This window comes from Cucumis sativus, chromosome 1 (assembly GCF_000004075.3).
Source record: "Cucumis sativus cultivar 9930 chromosome 1, Cucumber_9930_V3, whole genome shotgun sequence".
In the NCBI taxonomy this organism is placed as follows: Eukaryota; Viridiplantae; Streptophyta; class Magnoliopsida; order Cucurbitales; family Cucurbitaceae; genus Cucumis; species Cucumis sativus.
Genome location: NC_026655.2, coordinates 7,949,153 through 7,969,094, shown reverse-complemented (window position 1 = coordinate 7,969,094; position 19,942 = coordinate 7,949,153). Strand labels below are relative to the sequence as shown.

The following is a 19,942-nucleotide window of genomic DNA, read 5'->3' as shown; positions in this document are numbered from 1 at the left end:
TATGTTTCATTGTGGTATGACGTGTATACATCTCTCATTTTTTGAAAATTTTAACAATAGTGGGTTTTTCCATCTACTATAATAAAATATTCCATCTCATTTCTACCTCAAATTTTATTGGGTTTTTTCAACTACTATAATAAAATATTCCACCACCATCTCATATAGTAATTCTTTGTAATTTAAGATACGGTTTTTAATTTACATTTTTTTTTTGTAAATGTATTGTAGTAAATGATGGGGTGTAGATTTGAACTCATACATGTGCCAGTTTATTGTTTTTTTATTCTCCTATATTTATTTTTACAAACGTGAAACTCACTTGGAAAATTAACAAAAATAAGAATTTTTAAGGGTTTAAAGAGTTTTAGGATGGATTTTAAAAAAGATGAAATTTAGGACAAATTAACTAGGAAAAGTCTATAGGGAAATTGCCAACAAAAATGTGCAAGATAGGTGCGAGATGTGTACGACAAGATAGGTGCGAGATGTGTACGAGATAGGTGCGAGATAGCTGCATTCAACCATTTAATGAAAATGCACAACAACAAAGGCAATCCGATCAAAACAATCCCTAAACAGAAAGTGCGTGGTTATAAAAAAAAGACTGAGAAAGGAGAATCTTGCACGCCGCATCTTCGACGGAGAATCTTGCACGCCGCGTACAAACTGACCACCAATGGATGCCTGAACGGTTGGCAACGGTAAATGAGATACGACAGCGACTAAGAAAGGAGAAGAGTTGAAGTCGGGCTGCCCTTTGTCTTAGTAGAAGAGAAAGTGAGGGAGAAGGAGAAAGCCGCAAGAAGAGAACGTGAGGGAGAAGGAAAAGGAGAAAATGACACAAAGTTAATTTTTTGGGTTTTTTAAATTAAAGGGTAATATAGACTTTTCACAACTCATTTGTCGTAAAAGTCTTCTTTTTTAAAATCTCATCTCAAAACTATCACTACCCATCCAAATAATCTCATTTTTGGCAATTTCCCAACTCACTTTAGGTTAATTATTGTAAATGATAAATTTCTTGAAAATATTACCGAATATAACGTAATTTCATAATTAATTTTTTAAATTAAAAACAACTTATTGCTCTTGTTATATTTTATTGATTTGTTTATTTTGTTATTTAATTTGTAATATTGAGATGTACAAATAGTAAACTTCATAAAGTGATTGGACTTGAAGTAAAAAAAGAAAAAAAAAGTTGAGTTTTTACCGCTAACAATACTCCTAGTTTTTTTATAATTATTTTTGTAGATCAAGATTATAAATTCGTCAAACTTTGATTAAAAAAAGTTAGCATTCTAAATTATTTTAAAAGTAAAAGAAAGGTCAATATCATGAACTGAAAACGTAGGTTTTAAAATTGAACTCAATGAAAATGTCAAATTACAATTACAGAAAAAAGTCTCTCCATTTTTAAAAAGGACAAATCATATTATAAGAAGAAAAAGAAAGATGCAATATTCTATTTTAAATTAACAAAGTGGTGTAAACTTCAAAGAAATAATATAAACTCAACCAAAAGGAAGTCAATATTTCTCAAAATAAATAAAGTCAATAATATTTAAAAGAAATTAACAAAGGACGATAATTTTTTTACAATTTTTTAAAATACGTTAAAAATCATATTTATTCTCTAAAATTTGGTAAAGTATAATATAGTCATTAAACTTTTATTTGTAACCATTTATACTCTCAAAACTGTAACCATTTAAGAAATTAGTGTAAATATTTAATTAGATTTAGTTTATTACACAGAATGAATGGATAAACATAAATTAGAGATTAAAAACATTTTTATAATCTAAAGTCAATAATAAAAATTGGTATCAAATTTTCATTTTCTTTTGTTCATATTAAAACTAACCTTGTTAGAATTAAGTTGTCATATACTAAAGTTTAAAAACTAAATTGTTACAAAATTAAAAGTACGAGAATGACTAAACTAAAGTAGACTGACGTTACTTTCATAGAAGTTGGAGGACCCAAAATAATCTTGTGAGTATATATCTTCAAAATCAATTTTAAATACTGTTTATTTCAATTTTTGTTTTTATAATCTAAATCCATGGTTAGTAATAACATCATGCCAATTAAGTTGTAGGATAAATTACAAGTAGCAAATAGGAATAAAAAAATCTACAAATATAACGAAATCTATCGATAATAGACCATAAATTTATTGTTGACAGACCATGGTCTATCGATGAAATATCATATCGTTTATGGTTTATCAACAATAGATTTTGCTATATTTACTTCTTTTAAAAAGTTATTGCTATATACTTTATTATTATCCTTAAAAACAATTTGATACTGAACATTTTTCACTTTTTCAACACATTCAATATTCAAAAGAAAAACTTGTGATGTTTATTAGAGTGGTCAGTCAATTCATATAGATAGGATGAAAAGATTGACATTTAATGCAAATTTTTATATTGTCCAATGTCTTCTATTCTATTATTCTATTATTCTACTATGTTTATCCTTTTATGTTTTGTTTGTTTGCTACTTTAGCAACGCGGTTTATTTATGAACTTGACTTGAAAGCTATACATATACTCAACAAAAGATATGTTTCATAGATCTTAATGATAATGATCATTTGATTGGTAGGAATCTTTTTAACGTACGTTAATATATTTCATTTTGTAATATATGGAATGATCAAAACCTTAAATTTAAGTTCCATAGTAAAAGTTTCACCACAATTGAACAACACTCATATTGGCTACTTTCGTTCTCTTTTGTCCTTTATACAATTTATAATATCTATTTCAATTTGAACAACAACATACCTGGTTGAACCATTTGACAAAATCTACGAAGAGATTTTTTCATCACTTTAAGAAATGAAAGTTTCAGTTTATAGGTCAAACCTCATCAGGGAGAGTGTTGTAAATGAGATTAACCTTCTAAAAGGTCGTTGAATCGAGCCAAAAGAAAGAACTCTCCGATCCAAAAGTGTAGAAATTCTCCCAAAGGTCACACATTTGTAAGTTTTTCCTATGGGTTTTCTTTTCCAATTCTTATCTTATCTCACTTCATCTTATACTTTCCAATTCTACTTTAATACTAAAAACGCTAAATTAAACACGTGAATAAATAAATCAAACTTCTGACTTTGAGATAAATCTAACCTAAACGATAAGTTAACTGATCTGGAGCTTTTTCTAATAAAACAGTTATTCTCGTTTAAATATTTACAAAAATAAATACAACAATCTACCTTTTTTAAGAAACAAATTTCCCCTAGATACAATGAATTAAAGAAAGCAAAGTCAAGCATTTGTTTTATTACTTAACTTTTGCTTCTTTGTGCAATTATGTACTTTCACATTTTCTATAACCAAGAAAATTAATTTGATATAAAAGTACGAAAACGACGTAGGCAAGTGTGAAATCATACTCTTTTGTGAGAATAATCTTTCTGTCCCTTTTATGCCAACAAAATGTTGGACCAAAATAATAATAAAATAAATACAATTTTGTTTGAAAGAGAAAAGAAAAATAATTTTTATATTTAGATCTTATCTTATTCTAATGTCAAAGTATTTTTATAAAAAATTAGGTTGTTGCCAACTTTTATGCAATCTGCCAAATGTGACCTTTTTTAATGTTTAGCTAATGTTTTTAATTTACATTAAATATGTCATTGTTACATTATTATTTTAGGTATAATGTATACCTTCCCTTACTTTACTTTAGGTATAAAATAATTGAATTAATTTTAAAAAATTAATAATTGAATTAGTTTAGATTTTCTCGAAATCTTTCATGTGTTAGGAGATTGTTCAAGTAAACATTCTTATTTCAAAAACCAATCGCAATATAAGTGATTTTAGTTTTCATGGTTATATCATTGAATTTTGAAAATGTTGTAAAATTGAGAAAGCAAGTTTGCACATAATGAACAAACGGATATGGAGAAATATTATATAATGATAAAGTATATTAAATAATATGTGTGATTTTTCCAACGAAGTATTTAGTGCAAGAAGTGAGTTATTATAGCTTAATTATAATAGTTTATATTTTAGATACAGATTATTTTAGTTTGTTAAAGAAATAGTATATACAAAGAATAAAAAAATGATGAATGTTAAATAGTAAAAACTGTAGCAAATAGTAAATATCGTACCAAATTAAGAGTTTTAAAATAGTATTTACAATAACTAATTAGAAGCTTAATTAGTAATAACTTTAACAAAGATGTTAACTAATTAGAAGCTTAATTAGTAATAACTTTAACAAAGATGTTTATTATAGTCTTTGATCATATTTGTCTAAACAACGCCTTAAGCTTTTTTAATTTTTATCATTTCAGGAGATGGATCACAAACTTCTATTTATAGATTAAATGAAAAGTGGAATGTCCATTGACATGAAAATTCATTATTAATGAATGAAGGTCACTTGTTTGTCAAGTACGCTATCCATTGTACATCAAATATTTATTATATTAAACAAAATTTAGAAAAAAATTCACAATAGATAATTAAACAAAAAAGATATATAAATGAGTGGTCAAAATATATTGCATTTTCAACTGGAAAACTTTATTTGCAAAACAAATACAAATTTATTACATACAACTGTGTTCCATTTTCTTCTCATAGTTCAAACGAGTCAAAGTTCTTGACCATAAAAGTAGTCACTATATTTAATTAATTTTCTAGTTATTATTATTTTTAAAAGAAAAAAAATTCCGTATTGTAGAATTGAAGGCATCAATGTTGTCAACTTTTAAATGTGTGGTGTGAATATAGAATTTAGGATGAAAAGATATATTGATAGAATGAAATATAGGTATTTTCTTTTTCAAATAGTAAGAAATAAATAATTTTCAAATGTTGGTATTATAAAGTTATAGAAATACATTACATTGTTAATGTGGAATAATCTTTAAGTTTAATGTGGAATAATCTCTAAGGGCAACTTTTAATTTTGTATTTTTGTCACTACTGGAATCTGATTCATTTATTTACTAAATGAATACAAAGTCAATATAACTCTTTTTAAAGGAATAATAAAACAAAGCAAACACAACCACAAAATGATACAATTAATCCACATCCAAATTTTGGTATCTTCAAATGTATTGGATTTTTGGTTGAATTTATTTTTAAAAAAATTGATTTCCCAAAAGGAGATTCTAATTAATTTTATTTAATCACCATCAATTCATCAATTCATTCATGGATATGCCATTAGGTATAGATATTATATTTTGGAGCTACTTAACGTGTAAACTTGTTTAATTCTTAATTTAAAATTTTCTATTCAATTGTTTACATAGTTAAATATGGGAAACGAGAAGATTTGGAATTTTTAGGTCTTGTTCAATGATATGTACATGTAGTAGTGAGCATCGATTGATCAGAGTTGATTTTTCAACCAAACGGTCATTGAACCAACTTCCATTGGTTTACTAAATATTCAAATCGACTCCGACTATGAAAGATACAATCCAACAGTTTGTTCAATTGATTGATTGGTTTAAGTCTTTAAAATTTTTTAAACACATTGTTTGTTTGAATTTTTTCCAAATTGTTCGAAGTTCTCATTATCTCAAATTGACGACCTTCAATTTGGTCGGTTTTAGTCCATCGACTAAATTTTTCAATCTAACATGCTCCATATGGCTGACGAGGGGATTTGTCTTAGAAAATTTTCCTGATTTTCATTAACCCTAAAGTTGCCCTATTAGCTCAGATGCTCAAGATATATTAAAGGCTACTTTAATTGAATTATTTCATGTGGGATTCGAATTCATTTATTCTAAATGAAACAAACCTGACACTCAACCCCAAATTCCTATAAATAAATCCACTCCCAATTTGGCTTTAGATTCTTCAATCATTACAATCTTTTTCAAAAAAATATATATAAACAATATTTTTCGTTTTGTACTTTTATCCATCATATTCTAATGATTTTGACCCTAACAATCCACACTACCTTTCACAGGTTAAATTGAAGTTGAGAATCCCAAGGCTCTTGGGTTTATGCTTATTTGATGTAATAATTATCAAAATGAATTCAAAAGAATCTTAAGCATATCAGAAAAACCACAACCGACAACTCTCGTCTCCTCCACAAAGAGAAGAGGGAGACTACAATCAAAGAAAAACATCTTTTCTTTACAAAACAAAGAAAGTGTTGAGTATAATTTTCACAATCACAGAATGCATTCATGGATGAGGGGATGGAGCGGGCAGCAAATGAATGAAGAATCATAATCATAATAATAATTATTATTATAATAAGAGCACAGTTGGATGAGGGCAATACAATTGAACAAAATTTGCCATTCCATTCTCCAAAAATATAATAAAACAAAAGCAAACAATTTAATCAAAATTGTCTCTTCAGTCTTCACTGCTTCCAGGCTTTCTTCCCTCTAAACTGTTTGCCTGAACGTTGATTCTTCTTCTTCTTGTCAAGTCGAGATTTTGCAACTTTAGATCGTTTCGCAGCTAACGGCATCGCCTTCTTGTGTTCTTTCTGCCGATTGCTTAAGCCTCCAGTCTTGTAGTTTTAATAACAATAAACAAAAAACCGTCAGCTAATAACACGGCATTGAGTACCACATGAATAAACAATCTAAGATAATGCTAAAATTTAGCTTGCAAGTAAATTCTATTGATCCATTTCGTTATCATAAGCTTCTTTTAATGGAAATTGGGTTTAGTTCAAGAAAAAAAAATTGAAATCCAAATTTTGAAAATTTTGAGTATTTTCGAACTTAACCGTTTCTTTTTACTGAAATTAGTACTTCAAACGAAATGGGAAAGCAACTTTTTTAACAATAGGGAGCTATCAACAAAATTAAGCATAGAACTTGAGTATGGACCTAACACATTTCAAAACATGATGAATTTGGAAAACAGCTAATAGGAGAGGAGACAAGATACGGAAGAACATTATTCGAAACACAAACCTTCTTTTGTTTGACGGCAGCACGTGCTTGGTACTTTCCTCTTTCCTCTCTCCCGGCCTTAACTAATGCTAATTTTTCTTCCTTGGTTACCCTTCTCCGGATATGAACCTAACACCATATCCACTCAAGTTAAATTGATCAAGTCGAAGCTTTCATAGTTCAAGAATCACATAAATCATAATATGCAAGCAGAACAGTATAAATATCCAGTAAACTAGGATCGCACCTCGAGTTTGGCAGGATCCACTCGTTTTTTACTCAATTCATCGGTATTTGGAACCTTAGAAGCTGTCCGCTTGGCATCTGAACCATTTCTCAACAAACCATGTTGAGCCAAAGCACTTTTCGCATCTTTCTTTGCCTAATAATTACCCAAAATAATAGTTACTGGTTGGGATGTATTTCTACTTGAAAGTTATAAACTTACATTTTGAAGATGTTACAAAGCCTGAAAAGTTGCACAATCGTGGTTACCTTTAAATCCTTGATCCTTTGAAAATCTTCATTGGAAAGAATGCCATCGGTTGGGTCTGATGATTTTTCCACAGCTGTGCTTGCTAGTCTCTTCAATGCTCGAAGACTTGAATCAGCAGTAACAAGTTGTTGGTCAAAATCACAATGTTTCCTTTTCTTCGGCTTAGAATCTTGAGAACTAGTTGTAGCCTCCAGGGAACCAGTCTCCACAATCTCATCTGACATAGCCTCTCTTTTATACTCCGTGTCTTGTTCCTCACTACTATCCTCAAGCTCCTCATCTTCCTCCGTTTCCATCCCACTAGAATTATTGACATTTTCATCATCTGTACCTGGATCAGAATCAACTTCAGGTGCTGAATCCCCATCTGCCAATTCCTCCTCGTCACTGGACATTTGATTATCATCAGCATCACTGGAATCAACCACTTGATCGAGGTCATCGTCATCAGATCCACTTGCAATGGAATCAACCACTTCATTGAGGTCATCATCAGATCCACTTGCTATAGCCTCACTGTTTTCATCACCGTTGTCGTCATCACTATTGTCACCATCAGCTTCGCGTAATAACTCGATACCAGGAATATTGGATGCTACAGCAACCTCCCCATACGCTTTAGGTTTTGCCTTTGGATCAGTAGGGCGCCCTCGATCCTTCTTAGCCAGCAAAGATGGACAATACTACAGACAAAGAAATTGTCACTTCTTGGGTACAATTATAAAAAAGAAAAAAAGAAAAGAAAAAAAACAGGAAGCTGAAATTTTAAAAAAATGGAGATCAAGCCTATGTATACCTCTCTAAATAATCCAATAAGGGATCGTGCAGCTATTGAAATTGCCTTCTCATGTGATTTCTTGTACAATGCAAGATCTTGTAACAAATCTTCGGTCATTAACTAGTTGACAAGAAAACAAGAATACAAAATTACTATTAAGTTTATACAAGACCGAAAAAGTTGCACGATATGCATAATTGCGGTATTTGTTGCACCATATGGACAATTGCGGTAATTGTTGCACCACATGCATAATGCCGGCACCATATGAAACACACGATAAATTTCTACAGTAAAGAAAATGTGCAATTTAATCTACCTCCACTTTCAGAAGGTATAATATCCTATCTCAGAAAATTCTTTAAAACCAATTTCATTTTATCAAAATAAACCAAGTCTACATATTAAACGCAATTTCTCTTCTGTAGCTTCATTTTTGGGATTTTGGGTTTATGGACTCTCTTCTGTAAGATTTGCATAAATCAGGTATATGGGGTTTTCTCTAAAAAATAATACTGAAGGAAAGGTCAACACATAAAATTCGGATAATATAACATTTGAATATCATAGTCCAAATGGCAAATAATGATAGTTACCAAAGGCATTCGCATACATATCTCCCTTACTACATTGAGTCCAACCGCAATAGCCTGAAAACGAAAAAATAGACCTTTGAGTTAAAGTAGATAGGAACAATATAAAACATCACCAATCATGTAAGCACCTCTGTTCGTGAACGATCATGTACAAATTGATTTACAATCTGCTTGAACAAAGGTTCAACTGCATCAGGAGGAACCTGAAACGAATAAAAAAGGCTAAACTTACTAACAGGGAGTCAATCATGAGAGTTGGCCACAGAAAAATAAAACTAATTCAACATATAAACTTTCCAATTATAAGATTGTAATGTAAGCTAATCTTTGTTGTTTTCGAAAATCAAGCTTAAGAAGGCTACTTCTGCAAATGTGGTTTATTTGTCTTGTTATCCACCTCCTAAGGTTGTCTACAAAAGCTAAGCCAAGTTTTATTAAGTAAAAGAGAAAGGTTTAAAAGCTTGTTTAGTTTTCAGAATTTGGCTAAAAAATCGAAGTCAGATAAGAGAAATGAAAACTATAACAAAAAAACAGGGCAAAAACAAGCATAATTTTCAAAAGATTAAAAACGAAGTCTTTATAAATGGAATCGTAGGAATTTGAACATAAAAAATAGCACATACCATATCATGACAGGCCTGAACTGCTGCTGCAAGCAAATCTGTGATATCACGTTGATGGGGCTTCATGAATAAACCCAAACATTAGTTACGTGTTAAAGGAATTGCCACATTCAACAAGTCAAAACAACGTTACATACCTGAACATACTTCTGAAGAAAAGGGTAGAAGCTTAACAAAATCAGGCGGTGAAGCCCAACTGCTCTAGCAATAACTTTCAACATCATCATCTTAACCTGAAATTTAGATAAAATTATTTAATTCTAAAAACATCATAATTAAACAAATGACTACAAAGTTTAAAGCACCAACCATAGTGTTCATTGAATCAGAATTTCTCACTATTCTAAAATGTTTAGAAGCCAGACATCAAATTGTAATAGACAAGTAAGGAAATGAAAGATTGCATAATGAAAAATGAAACAAGTTACCCACCAAACCTGAAATGATAAAGTGGTATACTTATGAAGGACAGAAGGAATGGAAATCCAAGGATACATGCATCACCTTCATTAAAGATACTAAATTTGTAGTTTGTTAAAATGTAAAACTGGCCTTCAATTTTATTTGCTTACCCTCGATTTTTTTTTCTTCTTCTTCTTTTTTTTTTATCAACAAAATATCCAAAAGGATACAGAAAGCCGAGTATTTAAAAGGGACAATAAAAGATTGTTCCAATTTTCAACAAGAAAACTTCAACTGTGATCTTTAAGAGACTTATTTGTTTGCATCAATAAAGAGCAATGAAAATGGATGCTTCTATGATATAATTGATGTCATTAGAGATGTTCTTGAAGATTTTAGCATTCCTTTCTTCCCATAGCTTAGACAAAGCCGCGCAAATGAACTGATCCATAGAATAGCTTCTGTGTCTTTAAAGGGATGGTCCAGTTGAAGGTACTGAAAAATCATTCCAAATAGCATTATCAAACAGGCAGTGAACAAACAGATGGTTCATAGAGTTGCTGTTTTTCTTGCAAAGGTAGCACCAAGAGATATCCAGATAGGAGTGACTAATCTCCCAAACAAAACATTTGGTTCTTTCAGGACATCGAAAATCCCAAAAGTTCCCATAAAAGTCACTCAAGGGAGGAATTGTTGAAGGAGAACTATGTCAGTAATGACCTTGATGAGAAAAGACACATTTTTTCAAGCTTCCAATCCAAGTCCAACTATCAAGCCGATCTGTAAGCTGAAAACCCAGTAGGAGGTTAGTGAAGTTAGCCCATTCCTTGGTCTCATCATCTCTCAGATGTCTTCAAAACTAAAGTGTCCATGACGGCGACTACCATGCAACAGAAAGCAGCTATAAAAAGATGTTTTCTCCTTGGATAGTGTAACCTCGACGTGGGAGATAAAGAGGGTAGTGAACTTGAAGCCGACAACACCATTTGATGTCCCAGAATTCACCGTTAAGTCATTATCATTTTCACCTTTCTTTATTAATCTCTCTCTCTATGTAGGGTTGGTTGGGTTCTCCGCTTTAGTTTCTGAAAATGAATTCATGGACTTTTTTATGAAATTGAGAGTCTCCTAAGGCTTACCAAAAAGATGGAGTCCCAAATATTCAGTTGGCCATCAAATCGTCTTGGAATCGGATTTCTTAGCAATGTCTTCAACCAATGATACTCACAATTGATGGATTGCCCAAAAATACGGATTTTTGGTTGTTGATGTTTAAGCTAGATGATTGTAAAAAAATCTAACCAAATTCAAGAGATCAACGTGAACCGCATTGTTGATAGATAAAAGGTTGGTGTCATCCCCAAATAAAAGGTGCCTCATTGTAATGCCCCGAGTTTAGGAGGGGGACATGAATGAACCGGTATCACACTTGAATGAGAGAGATCTGAGGACATGAAAGTAAGGTTAAGAAAGACTTAAAAGAATTAAAAATTAATACCTATGCCAACAAAGTGCACCTTACTTTTCGATAGCTCGATCATAGGAACTCCAAATTTAAGCGTGCTTAGCTTGGAGGAATTCAATGTTAGATGACCTCCTAGGAATTTTACTAGGATGCATGTGAGTAAGGACAAAGCATGCTAAAAGAACTTGTGTTGGTTGGTAGGGAGACCTTTCACTCTAATAAGCTTTTAGGATATGTAAGGATGATGCTGCCAGGTCGCAAGAAATGCAGGGGAATGTCAAGAATCCGAATTTGAATTCTGAATCTTGGGTCTGGGGCATTACACCCATTGTTCAAATTGAAGCCTTCAATAAAACCATGATCAGCCGCCAATGATATCTTCCTTTTCTTCTTTTTATCAAGTTGATTAATCAAAATGTTTTCCCATTCAAATTCCAACACTTTTCTTAGTTAAATCTTAAGGAATTTAAATGTGTCTAATATATTTATTTGAGAATGGTTGAGTTTTACTTAGTTATATGTGATCTTTGTTTCTAATTGAAAAAAACAACAATACTCTGTTATCATTTTTTAAAAGAAGTACCAACAAAATTATAGCTATTGGATCATCTGGCTCTTTTAAATGTTTTGTTGGCATTTATAGTGACTTAACTTAAGCACAGTAAGTGAGCTTGGTGGAGCTTATCAAGTACTTTTGCTTCCTTCGTACTAGGATCATTATCCTACCATGGAAAATGTTTCGAAGCATCTCTACACTGGGAGAATGACAGTTTGTCAGAAGGTTGGAGACTTAAATGATTAAACACTTCGTCTGATCTCATTTTGAGTGGGACTCTTCTATTTGCTTTGAATCTTTAAATTTCCTTCTGCCACTTTTTATTAGTTAAAGAAAGATACAAGGGAATTTCACAGGAAGTGTGAGTCTAAATCGACCTCAATGGATACCTCTCCTTCAGTTGTAGCCGATAACAGATCAATGTATATGGAGTCTAGGCCATCTAATCACTCTACTCTTTAGATAGAATATGAAAAATGTCTCACAATTAAATGGGAAGCAAAGGGACATTGTTGGTCCGTTCCCTAATATATTGGAAGACTGGACTAATGAGGTTCTCTCTGCTGACAGTTCCATCTTTGGTCTAGCATAGACAAGACTTTCCTCTGCTTTCTTTAGAAGGAACGAAGTGCTAGAATGTTACAGAGAGTCAAATTATTTGGGTTTCTTTTGTGAACTCGAACTCATGGCCTCAAATCGGAGTATCCACCATGAGATTTTTAGAAACCTCACAACATTCACCATTAACCTAGATTGGGGAGAGCTTTTCTCTGATCCCTCTCAGAAAGGAGATGGCTTACCATTAGTCTTTTATATTGTTCAACTTTTTACTGGCGTTTACCACCCCCCCGCCCCCCATATCATAGGCAAAGATAGGTATGCAATGATTATTTATGCCATAAGTCACTTGTCACATGTGTTTGTACCATATACTATATGCATTGTAATGATGTGCTTGTCAAGAACTCAATAGTCAGTGAGCAAATCAGTGTTTGTCATGTCTATTAACCCACAACCACATGTAATTATGAAATATATCTCTTTCCCTTCAAGTAATCAATAAATATTATAACATATGTATGCTAATCAGTCACAGTTAAAATACTCACCTCAAATCGCTCATTGCAAGCACGAAGTCGAGAGAACAACTTTTCTGCAAACCCCTGCAGATGCAGTGAAAATTTTTAATCGTATCACCCCAAATTCTAATCCTACAAAAACAACCTAAATTGAGAAGAAGAAAAAACAGCGGAAAGAAACAAACCTGTGCATCTATCAAATGGTTAAGTGGAGAATAACTTGAACTGCTTCTCTCTGATGACATGCGTTGCTGCCTCTTAATACTACGCCTGACTCGTTCCAGCTTAGCCTTTTTTTTCTTCTTGCTAGCTGATGTACCTTTATTGTGTGCCTAAATTCCCAAAACATAATAACAAAAAGATTTAAACTAACTACAACACATTCATACTTTTCGAGGTTGACAGGTTTGAAAAAGCATCCAAATAAGTTAAAAACTATTCATAGTTATATTATTTTATAGTTTGTGCCTTCACCAACCTTATAAACCAATTCCTTACTGAGAATGACTTGAGGAGTTTGAGAAGCCACATCATCTTCACCACTTTCCTCATCACTATCATCCTCACCATCTTCAATCTTCTCATAATCAAGAAGAAAGGATAGGGCAGCAATCATAATCCTAGAGAGCACAAGCGAATTATAATCATTTCAAAAAGGGTACCAAAAGAATATCATTGAATCAATAAAGTTCAATACCTTGGTGATGAATGAAAGCAAGCAGTACAGATAGCATTTGCTGTTCTTTCATCAAACCACACCTTTCTTCGATGAAGTTCACACAAAGTTATCAGCGATCTCTTGGCCTTCGCTTCATCCTCTTGCTACATCAGAAGTCAAAGTTTACCATGCATCCAAGTCATGCCAAATGTTCTTATATGCAAAAACTGAAAAGTATACTTTACCTGCAGTAATACAAACAAAATTTTCTGGAGAGCTCGATTCTTTGCTTCATTTTTATGCTTTTGATTCATTCTTTTAATGCTGTGAATAACATGAGAAAATGTCAACTTTCTCAATGTCCGGTCACCTAAGGTCTGTAACTCTACAAACAACGCAAGATTTTCCTGAATATCAACCATCTGAACAACAAAGAAATGAGCAATTAACAAATGAATTTCACTTAATACAAAGAGGAAGATAAATACAACTATAAAAAACTTAAACAAGTGATTATGTGGATTTAAATTTAATTTAAGAACATTTAATTACTTTCAATGCAGAATCACTTTCGATATGAGCTTATACATAAACTTCAATCTAAACTTATACAACTCTTGGAAGTTAAATTCTCTAAAGTACAATATTTTACCCAGATTTCAACTCTACCTTTCGATTAATAAGAAGTATAAGCGCCTGAGCTATGTGGCAACGTAAACCCGAAGGGAGTGACTTTGAAGACGAGTTAAGCAAATCTGCCAACTGTTTGGGAAATTCAATAAGATGTTTCTGGTAAAGATGAGTAACATGAGCCAAAAACATTGCCCTGTCACTAAGATCCTTAGCCACAGAAGGGTCGCTGCCAATGCCACCAACAGAGGTGAAGTGAAGAGAGGCTTGCTGTTTGAAGAGCTCCATAGATGATTTGAATTGGTTGTAGAGGAGAACCAACTCACACTCGTACCCCTCAGGGTCACACTTCATCTTCGACTGCAGCAAGGGCAAAGTTAGCTTCTCAGGAGCTGAATTCATTGCTTCTGGTTTGATTACAGGTACTAATTTAGAACCAATCGAAGTGTGGATTTTTAAATTTGAGGAGTTGGAACTCTGTGCTCGGCAGGCAACGGAGGAATCAGAACGTCTACCGAAGGGTCACCATTTGGAGTTGCAAATTACTTAAAAGGCCTTCACAATTTCAAAAATGCAATTATTAATAAACAAGAATAATAATAATAATAATAATAATAATAATAATAATAATAATAATATATATATATATATATATTCCATTTGATCATTCACATTTACACAAAAAATACTACAAAATGGCCCTGGCCTCTCTTTCTCAAGCTACTAGTGTTCTTCCATCATAAAATATCAAATAACAGAATTCCAATTGAAAATTCATTGTACACTAAAAATTGTTAAGGGTAGACATGAACCAAGACCTGCTAGGTGATCTCCAGTCCTTAAAGGGAAACTACAATTTAAAAGCACTAACTAAACCAACCTTAAGGCAAATTATAGTTTTACAAAAAATGTTTTTTTAAGGGTAGACATGATTGGAGAGTTTTATAAAAAATCTTGGAATATTCTGAAATCGGACCTAGTAAAGGTGTTCCAAGATTTTTTTAAAAATGGAATTATTAATAGAAGATGTAATGAGACTTATGTTTGCCTCATCCCCAAAAAGAAAGAGGTGTTCCGTGTTAGTGATTTCAGACCCATAAGCTTAGTTACCTCCCCGTATAAAGTTATTTCAAAGATGCTTGCAACGAGACTTGAAAAGTCCTTCCTTTGATAATTAATGATTCTCAAATGGCCTTTGTGGAGGGAAGGCAAATTCTTGATGCTATTTTGATTGCTTTTGAGGCTGTTGATGACTGGTCTTCAAAAGGCAGAAAAGGCATTCTTTTGAAGCTTGATCTGGAAAAAACTTATGACAAGGTAGATTGGTCTTTTCTTGATATGGCCATGAAACTTAAAGGCTTTGGTAAGAGATGGAGGAGATGGATATGGGGTTGTTTGTCGACAACTAATTTCTCCATCATTGTCAATGGTAGGCCTGGAGAAAAGATTCTTGCTAAAAGAGGCATTCGTCAGGGGATCCGCTTGCCCTCTTTCTTTTTATGATTGTGGGAGATGCCCTAAGCTGCCTTATCCACTACTATCATGAGAAAATGAGTTTAAAAGGCTTCCATTTTGAGAACTTGTCAGATGATTTAACCCACCTTCAGTATGTAGATGACACTCTTCTTTTTCTTCTTGGGAGGATGGAAATTCGGGGACTTGGTGGAAGGTGATCAATATCTTTCTTTTGGGAGCCAGTTTATCCCTTAATAAATCCAAGACGTCTCTGACGGTATTAACCTTAACAGTGGTGATTTGCCTCCTTATACTAACTCTCTAGGGTGCTCGGTTGATAGTCTTCCCTTTAATTACTTGCGCTTTTCTATTGGAGGGGGTCGTAACATAAAAGAGATGTGGAACACCCTTGAAGAGCGATTTTCAGATATAAAATCGATGGATGAAGGAATGTGTCCCTCTCCAAAGAGGGTAGGTTAACTCTTGTGCAATTAGTTCTCAATAGTCTTCCTTGTTATTTATTCTCCCTTGCTCAAGCTCCGGCTGGTGTTATCAATAGATTGGAAAAGATGATTGGGTATTTTGATTGGACACGAGGGTCTACTAATTCGGTTGCCCACCTCGTCAAATGGGATTGTACTTCTTCCCCGATCTGTTATGGTGGTCTTGGGATTAGCTCGTTTAGGCAAAAGAGCACTGCTTTTCTCACTAAATGGTTTTGGAGGTTTAGCAAGGAAGAAGTCTCCTTATGGAGGTGCTTAATTGTGGCCATTTACGACTTAGAGGAGAATGGGTGGTCTATTAAAGACCCGAACAAGGGAAAGTCTTACAAATTATAGACCGGTATTTTGAAGAACAAGGAGACCTTTAAATTCTCAGCTTTTATGCTGAGAAAAGGAACCAAAATCAGATTTTGGAAGGACAATTAGTGTGGTGTGGAGCCACTTGCAAAAAAATTCCCTAACTTGTTCTCCTTGTCTTTGAATAAGGATGCTTATGTGGCTGAATGTTGGTGTATTGTTACTCATTCGTGGAACATGAGCCTTAGAAGAAATATATGTTCGATAACGAGCTTGCCAATGTGGCCTCAATTCTAGAAATTCTTCATTCTTGGCCCCCTCAAATGGTGATGATAGTTTTAAATGGACTCCTAACATTAATGGCAGCTTTACTACGAAGTCTACTTTTCTCAACTTAACTAAGAGATCCCCCTCCATTGTTGTTCCTTTGATTCGTCACATTTGGAAGACTAAAATTCCGAAAAAGGTTAAATTTTTCTTATGGTTACTTGCTTACAGAAGCCTTAACATTCATAAGAAGCTACAAAAAAAATTTCAGTGCACTATGCTTAGCCCCTCGATGTGTTGCCTTTACTTCAAAGAAGAGGAAACCCTGGACCACTTATTTTTGCATTGTCTCTTTACTAGAAAAGCTTGAAACACATTGTTTAGAATTTTTTATTTTGAGCTTTGTCTTCCTAGTAAGGTTGATAGCTGGTTGATTGAAGGGCTCAACATTAGAGGTTATAGCCCGAAAGGAAACATCTTATGGAGATGTGCTACTCGGTCCCTTTTGTGGTGCATTTGGAAAGAAAGGAATAGTCGATTTTTTTAAGATAGCTATAATTCTTTTGATTCTTTTTGGACTATGTTGAAACACACGACTTCTTGGTGGAGTACAAATTACACCAAACACTTTTGTAATAATAGCCTTTCAATGATATTTGACAATTGGAAGGCCATCATTTTTTAGTTTCTTATGGGGAGGGCCCTCTTGTGCTTTTCCCGTAGGTTGTTCTATTTTGTTATATGAATACACATGTTTCTTGTAAAAAAAATGTACCAAAAAATTTAATCCTTATTCATCGTTGATCCAAAATGAGAAACTTTGTTCCACAAACCTAAAAATAACTTTACAAGGTCCTAGATAATGGTGCCTAAGTACCAAATTGAAAGTGTTACTTTAACACAAATGTCGACCAAGATCACCCAAGTTAGAACAATGGGTTCATTATATTCAAAATATTTCTACTAATTCCAAATCAAAAGAGAAATAATCAACCAAGATCACCCAACTCGTATTGTATAACAAACACTAAGAGCATGCTTGAAATTCAAATTCAACAAAAATCACCATACTCATATTCCATACAAATCTATGACTACCATAACTGCATATAGTCATAGCAATTCACTTATACAATATTTTTAATTAACATGGTAGTAAAGTTAATAAAATAAATAAATGAACATGATACTTGCATATAGAGGTTTGTGATAATAAACATTGAAGATAACTTAAACTTCGGTTTCAAATGACTTTATAAGCAATTAGACAAAAAGAAAATGTTAAATTTTTGTTTCAAATTAAATAGAATGAGAGTTTAAGATTCACCAGACTTAATGAAAATAAAAGAATTACCAAATTTCAGTGAGCGTGCGAAGGGATAACGTCGACACGATTTCAGCGAGAAGACGAAGTCGGGCACGAGCAGGGGAGCTACTGCGTGCTGTGTGCGGGGCTGTGGGAGAAAGGGGGCGCGGCAGTAGGAGAATGGAGCGGCGGCGGCGGCTGTGGGAGAGCTGGGGCTGGCGGCGGTTGGAGAAGGGAGGAGGGAGAAGGCCGGCGGCTGTGGAAAAAGTAGGAGAAGGGGGCAGCGGCGTCTGTGGCTGTGGGAGAGGTGGGGGCCGGCGACTGTTGGAGAAGGGAGAAGGGAGGAGTCCGGCGGCCGATGACTATGGGAGAAAGAAGGGAAATTGTGTTAAGTGAGGAGAAGGGGCAGTAGCGTCAGTGTTGGAGAAAGGGGAAAAATCGCGGGGTAATAGTGGGGATTCCTGGGGTGGGGAAAAATTAGAAAAATTAAAATTAGGGTTTTTCTTATTGATTTTGTAAATATATAAGGTATTTAAGTATTTAAACTTTCAAATTGCCAATTCTCGTCGTGTTCTTTTAACAAAACTTGAAAATGAATCCATTTCTTTAAATTAAACTTCAAAATCAGGTGAGTTTTCAAAAAAGAAAATATATGAAGATCATATCATACTCTTTCAAAAGGTGCCTTACCCGAATAGCCATTTTCTACACTACTCTACCTTTTACCTATCTTAAATTTACATAATTTACATCGTTATATTTTAAGATAAACGTTAATTAAATTTTTTTTAAATAATTGAATAAATAAATTTAAAAAATGAACCATTGAGATTGGATTCCAGAGAGTCGAAGAAATTATTTTAAATTATTTATTTTGTTTGAAAAGAAAAATATTTGAAATAAATGTATTTAAAATTTCTTGTTTACTAGGCTTCCATCCTGAACGCGTTTATTGAAAATTAAAAATATAATAAGATCAATTATATAATTTAGTTTGAAGTCCTATCAAATCCTCCAAAATCCAACCATTTTGGCCAATAAAATTTAAAATTATTTTTTGTTTTAAAATCTCTTTCATGCACTAACTAACAACCAAATTCAATTAAAACTCCAAACAAAACATAAAAAAATAAAAGTACAACACAAGTACCTAGTTTTTATTTAATTATTAGTTGTTTATTTTTAGAATTGATTTTTTATTTATAATTATTTAATTAGTATAAAAAAACATCATTAACTATTTATATTTTTTAAAAAATTCTCAAACACAATTTATTATTGACCGTTTGGATTGAGGGAATTGGAATGGAAATGGCAATAGGTATGAGATAAACCTGCCCTTATTTGGTTGAAGGTTGTGTAGTTTAGGCATGGTTCATTTTTTGTTTATGTTTACGAACTATACCCATCCAAAATTATAGTTTTTCTTCTTATTCACTCTCTTTTCTCTTTTAGCACATTTTTTTTGTTCTTTTATTTTATCTATTTATTAAAATTATTTAGTTTAAACTAATTACATGAAACAGAAATTTGTTGTTGTTTTCATTAAGATCACTCTATCAAGTGCAACTACAACCTATAATTATTGTCTAGCAGGAAGATAAATTTCAATATAAAGTATTGTTTGTCTTCGAGTCTTTATTAATAGTCATTGTATATATGTATTGGTTATTAATAGAGTAAAATAGTGAGAAAAAACTCTATAAAATTAAATTAGTAAATCACACAAACTTAAATTTATGTCTAACTTACAATTTGTGAAATCAATAGTGAGCATCAAAATGGACAACTCTATATAAGTTTTTTAAAACTAAAGTTTGGATTTTGTATATATGTATTGATTATTAATAGAGTAAAAGAGTTAGGATAAAATATTATTGTATTATGATAACATTTCAAGTAA

General features: G+C 32.6%; 1 protein-coding gene across 1 annotated transcript; it reads right to left on the bottom strand.

Annotated features, from left to right (window-relative positions):
* Nucleotides 1-6,131: 6,131 nt before the first annotated feature.
* Nucleotides 6,132-18,506, bottom strand: LOC101218876 (protein SDA1 homolog). The gene is made up of 16 exons (XM_004148744.3): nt 18,088-18,506; nt 14,251-14,766; nt 13,827-14,003; nt 13,621-13,745; nt 13,402-13,543; nt 13,109-13,255; nt 12,954-13,007; nt 9,559-9,654; nt 9,422-9,481; nt 8,927-9,001; nt 8,799-8,852; nt 8,221-8,322; nt 7,424-8,107; nt 7,176-7,310; nt 6,950-7,057; nt 6,132-6,537 (listed from the first exon to the last, which is right to left on the bottom strand). The coding sequence occupies exons 2-16, from the start codon at nt 14,611-14,613 to the stop codon at nt 6,385-6,387; spliced, it is 2,475 nt and encodes an 824-aa protein (XP_004148792.1). The 5' UTR covers nt 14,614-14,766; nt 18,088-18,506; the 3' UTR covers nt 6,132-6,384.
* Nucleotides 18,507-19,942: the final 1,436 nt, after the last annotated feature.